Genomic DNA, 5,696 nt, shown 5'->3' on the forward strand with positions numbered 1-5,696 from the left:
GTTTTGGAACTATATTCATGTACTCAATTATTCTTTGACTGTTCTCGAAGATTCACGAACAATATATATATATATATAACTTAATGTGCATATATATATATATATATATATATATATATATATATATATATATATATATATATATATATATATATATATATATATGATTTCAAGTTATTTAGTAAACGATAGTAACATTCGATTATTGATTCGATTGATATTTAGATAAGTTAACTAAAGCGTTTAAGATGAACCAGTAAAATACTAATTTGCTACAGTATTTTCGAATTGCTACAGTACCCGAAAAGCTACAATGTTTTTGAAAATCACTATTTGCTACAGTAAAAAAGCTACAGTAACTTTGCTACAGTAACTTTGCTACAGTAAAACACTATTTCAAAATGAACATGTATATATTATATATATATTAACAAATAGCGAGATGATGATTTATAGAAGTAAATGACCAAAACACTCAAATGTATAAGTTATATCTCGAGTGATATAGTTTATGGATAATTTAAGACTATATTTTGACAAAGGTACGATTCACGAAACATAAAGTACAAGTTTTCTCAGTGTACGAAAGGACGTTCAAAAAATCGAAACCGGGACATAAGTCGAGTGATGACGTACGACTTATCGGAACGAAAATTACAAGTTAACTATGCACGTGAATTTAATATAATATATAATTAATTATATAAATTATATATATTATATATTAATATAAAAATATGTCGACAAGCTTTAGGACAAAAACAATGTGAGCTGGATTTAGAGGCCATGCGATCGCATGGCTGTAGGCCTGTGAACCTATGCGATCGCATGGGAAGGCTGGACATGAGACATCTATAAATTCCAGTCGATTTCTATTCGTTTACACACACATATACAACACTGATCTCTCTATTATTTATATTTATATTATTATTTATATTATTATTATTATTATTATTATTATTATTATTATTATTATTATTATTATTATTATTATTATTATTATTATTATTATTATTATTATTAAGATTAATATTATTATTATTAATCTTATTATTATTAGTAATATTATACATAAAATATTACGACGAGGTTATGAGCGTGTCACTTTCAAAATGGGTTTTCGAGCGGGGTAGAGCTAAGGAAATTATGGGTTATAACTATGGAGGTTATGGGTAATGTTCGAGGATAATATTCGCAAGTCAAACCTAGTGTTTATCATCTCAGTAGCGTCTACGTACTTTCCTGCAATATTGAATCACAATATTGATACGTGAGCATTCATATCTTATCTTTTATATATTAATAGAGTATCCATGGCTAGTGCTCGAGTATATATGTTTATGCATGCTTGTATGCTAAATTTCTTCATTAAACCGTTTATGATGAATCACGAATTAAATACATATATTACTGATAAAAGGTTTATGATATGCATGTTTTTGGAAAGCTGGCGAAAAATCAATAACTTTTCATTTAGAAATCGGGTAATTTCGATGAACGAATTTAAAGATATGGTCAACTGAATTATGATTAACATTAACTGAAATTGCTTTTGAATCTGCAATTGATATTTAAACAACTTGTTTATAAGATTGATAAATTAAAATTTCAAATATTACTAATCGAGTAAGTGAATTTTTATATAAGGCACCTCTCGTCTTGTTGAGCAATTGTCAAAACTGATTGTTTTATCATATTTTAAAGCCTTATAAAAACTATAGTTTAATTTTACAAGAATTGGGAAACTATGTGAAATGTTAAAATATTTCGATTGACATGATCATTCAACTATAGTATTGAGTCAAATTGACTTTTTGAAATGACTTTGGATAACTTTTGTATGTCGATCTCGAGCATTAGGATTGTGATACACTATGACCAGACCTAGCTTGATAGACATTTATTGACCAACATATGTTCTCTAGGTTGAGATCTACGGTTATTTGGTATTCGAGTTTCGGTCACATTTCGGTGAACGACTTTATGTGTTGCTAAGGTGAGTTTCATATGCTCCCTTTTTAATTGCTTTTGCAATTTATATTTTTGGGCTGAGAATACATGCACTTTATTTTAAACACAATGGACACAAGTACATACTAAATTCTATACTGAGTTTGAACCAAAAATACCTTAGCTTTAGTAACTAGTAACTGCCGGTTATAAGAACTGGTGGGCGCGAGTAGTAGCATATGGATCCATAGGGCTTGACATCCCCGTCTGTTCCAGGTATAGAAACCCTAGCCTGAACTATAAAACAGACGTATACTATTTGAGATTAGTACACGTTGGTTTGCGCGTATTGTACATGTTGATTGCATGTATGTTAAAACAGGGGCACTTATTATAACATTAAAGCTTAGTTACCAGGGTGCTCAATCTTGTAGAATATTTTGATAAACGTTTCTGGATGAAACAACTGAAATCTTGTGATCCACCTTTATGTACAGATTATGCAAAGCATTAAAACTATGAACTTACCAACCTTTGTGTTGACACTTGTTAGCATGTTTATTCTCAGGTTCCCTAGAAGTCTTTCGCTGTTTGCTTATATGTTATACAAGATATGTGCATGGAGTCATACATGCTTTATTCGAGAAAACGTTGCATTCACAAATCATCACCATCTATCTTATTTTGACTGCATTGTCAACAGAAGTATTATTGTAAACTATTATATTACGGAGATTGTCTATATGTAGAAATCATCAGATGTCGAAAACCTTTGATTTAAATATTCATTTATGGTGTGCCTTTTCAAAAGAATGCAATGTTTACAAAACGTATCATATAGAGGTCAAATACCTCGCAATGAAATCGATGAATGACGGGTTCGTCCAAGTGGATTTGGAGCGATCGTCACAAAGAGTATCATTAGAAGAAACCATTACACGTGTAAGCATATGTGAAGATATGAACGTAGTTTTATATATATATATATATATATATATATATATATATATATATATATATATATATATATATATATATATATATATATATATATATATATATATATATATAGTTGAATGTTGAACATTTATTATGGGAATTGGTGTGGATTAGCGGTGTGGGTGTATGTTGTGAGTTGAAAATGTTATGTTATGATGATGTGTGTCAGAGGTGCATGTAGAAGGTAGGATAAAATATTATTGGTAAAGTAAGTAAAATAAGAATAAAAGATAATATAACAAAAAGGAAAAAACAAACATTTAGTTTTTTTTTATAACGGCAGAAGGCAAAAATTTTATAAAAAATACTAGCTAGGAGCTAGAAAAGAAAAGAAAAAATTACAAAGCATTCAGTGGGTCTTGCAGCCACACCGTCCAATTAATACAACTCATACGAAGACGAGAGTAAAGCCAATTAAAAGCCGAAACGACTATACTATCAAAAACATGGGATTTTTTGAACTTTGAATCTTTGAAGATAAAGCTGTTGCGAAGGCGCCATATGTTCCATAAAGATGCTGTGATGATGACTCTTAAAATTATTCGTTGCCAGAAATTGATAGGGATGCCATCAACCCATAACCAGATATCATTGATAGTAAGCCAATGAGGAATCTGGACATTGGTCCATTGACTGATTTTATCCCATATCTGCATAGCAATAGTGCAATCACAGAAAATGTGAACCTCGTCTTCATCATGCTGCTCGCAAAAACAACAAGTCGTGCTCTCCATCTCGATGCCACGAAGTAGGATATTAATTTTTGTAGGTAGACAAAGGGAGTTTAAATGCCACGTAAAGACATTAATTTTTATCGGAACAAGCTGACACCATATCGTTGCTCTAACAGAATGATCAATATAATGTTTGTCGATCAATATTCTAGCACCTGAAACCGAAAAAATCCCAGAAGAATCCGCAGTCCATTCCCAGTAATCGGGAACATCTGAGAGGGTGATAGAGTTTAGTAACGAAATAAGATCAAAAAGTTAGGATGATTCAATGCCGCCACGAGGCGTTCTTCTCCAAAACCAATTCCAAGAGATGCCATCGAACCGTGAGGCAACAGTACTAGTGTGATTAGTATCGAGCATAAATAACCGGTTGAAGCGGGTGTCCAGAGGGTAATCTCCTAACCAATTGTCGTGCCAAAAATTGTACATTAGACCATCACCACGACATATGCGCATGTTGTGAGAAGGAATAAGTTGCTCCTCGTGAATTATACTTATACATTTAGCAATGTTAGACCAAGATCCTGCAATCAATTTGTTTGCATGAAGATTATTACCATGGTAAGAACCGTGAATAACGATAATGATGCTAGCCCATTTCTAGTTTTTATTGGTAAAAAATCTCCACCTCCATTTGTATATAAGCGCAAGATTCAACGCTCGAAGACTTGCAACATTCAAACCACCATCCTCATGAGGATTTAGAACAGTACGCCACTTTATCTTATGCATTTTATGAGAATGGTCGTTACCACCCCAAAAGAAGTTCGATCTCAAAGATTCGAGTTTGTCAATCACTTTTTTAGGAGCGATGAAAGAAGATAAATAATACGTTCCTAGGGATCCCAACACGGACTTAACTAGAGTGAGTCTACCACGAATCGAAATCATATTAGCCTTCCAGGACGATAGATTCTTTTTGACCTTCTCTAATATACCATCCCAACTAGATATTCGATTCATATTCTGGCCGACCGAGATACCGAGAAACTGACATGGGAAGGAACCAGCATCACAACCTAACATCGAAGCAAGTCGGATGACTTCTTGTTGATTAATTCCCACACCAAACAATGACGATTTTAGAAGGTTGATTTTTAGACCCGATATGGCGAAGAAACAACCGAGAATAACAATAAGATTTATAACATTTATATCACAACATTCGCCAACGAATAACACATCGTCTGCATACATGTTCAATGAAAAATTCACCGAAAATGAAAGTGAACCAATCCGAAGACCCCGATATAACATAGCATCAGACGCGTCTTTAATAGCCGCTTGTAAACCCACCATACCAATAATGAAAAGAAACAGAGACAGCGGGTCTCCTTGTCTCAAACCTCTACCAATTTTGAATTCAGACGAAGGAGATCCGTTAAGAAGAAGCAAAGCATGAGAAGAAACTAGGCACGCCCGAATCCATCCAATCCACTTAGAGTTAAAACCCATATGATTCATCATGGAGAAAATATAATTCCAATGAATGGAGTCAAAAGCCTTTTCGAAATCGACTTTAAAAAACATTGCTTTCTTCTTTTTTTCTTAGACCAACTAATTATTTCGTTAATAATCAAAAGGCCATCTAGAATTTCTCTCCCTTTTATGAATGCCGTCTGGTCTAGACAAATGATGTCATCGTTGATAGATGCTAAACGGGTAGCTAGCAATTTAGCGATGATCTTATATTGAAGGCCAATTAAACTTATCGGCCGAAAATCTTGTACAAGAGTAGGATTTTGTTTTTTCGGGATAAGAGAGAAGAAAGAAGAATTGCATCCCCTTGGGATCCTACCAGAAGCTTCGAAGTCAAGAACCATAGCAGAAACGCCATCCTTTATGAGATTCCAAAAATGTTTCGCAAATTTAAAGTTAAAGCCATTAGGACCCGGAGATTTATCACTCCCGCAAGCCCAAATAGCATCTTTGATTTCAGTGATAGAAAAAACCTCACAAAGAGAGTTAGCCTGATGAGAAGAAAGATGTAAGATGTGGCTACTTGGAGAG

The 5,696-nt window shown here is 33.2% G+C and overlaps 1 protein-coding gene across 1 annotated transcript; it reads right to left on the reverse strand.

Annotated features, from left to right (window-relative positions):
• Window positions 1–3,290: 3,290 nt before the first annotated feature.
• Window positions 3,291–5,141, reverse strand: LOC139864266 (uncharacterized). Its single transcript, XM_071852843.1, has 3 exons — window positions 4,355–5,141; window positions 4,001–4,210; window positions 3,291–3,898 (listed from the first exon to the last, which is right to left on the reverse strand). The coding sequence occupies exons 1-3, from the start codon at window positions 5,139–5,141 to the stop codon at window positions 3,291–3,293; spliced, it is 1,605 nt and encodes a 534-aa protein (XP_071708944.1).
• Window positions 5,142–5,696: the final 555 nt, after the last annotated feature.

This window comes from Rutidosis leptorrhynchoides, chromosome 8 (genome assembly GCF_046630445.1).
Source record: "Rutidosis leptorrhynchoides isolate AG116_Rl617_1_P2 chromosome 8, CSIRO_AGI_Rlap_v1, whole genome shotgun sequence".
Taxonomy (NCBI): domain Eukaryota; kingdom Viridiplantae; phylum Streptophyta; class Magnoliopsida; order Asterales; family Asteraceae; genus Rutidosis; species Rutidosis leptorrhynchoides.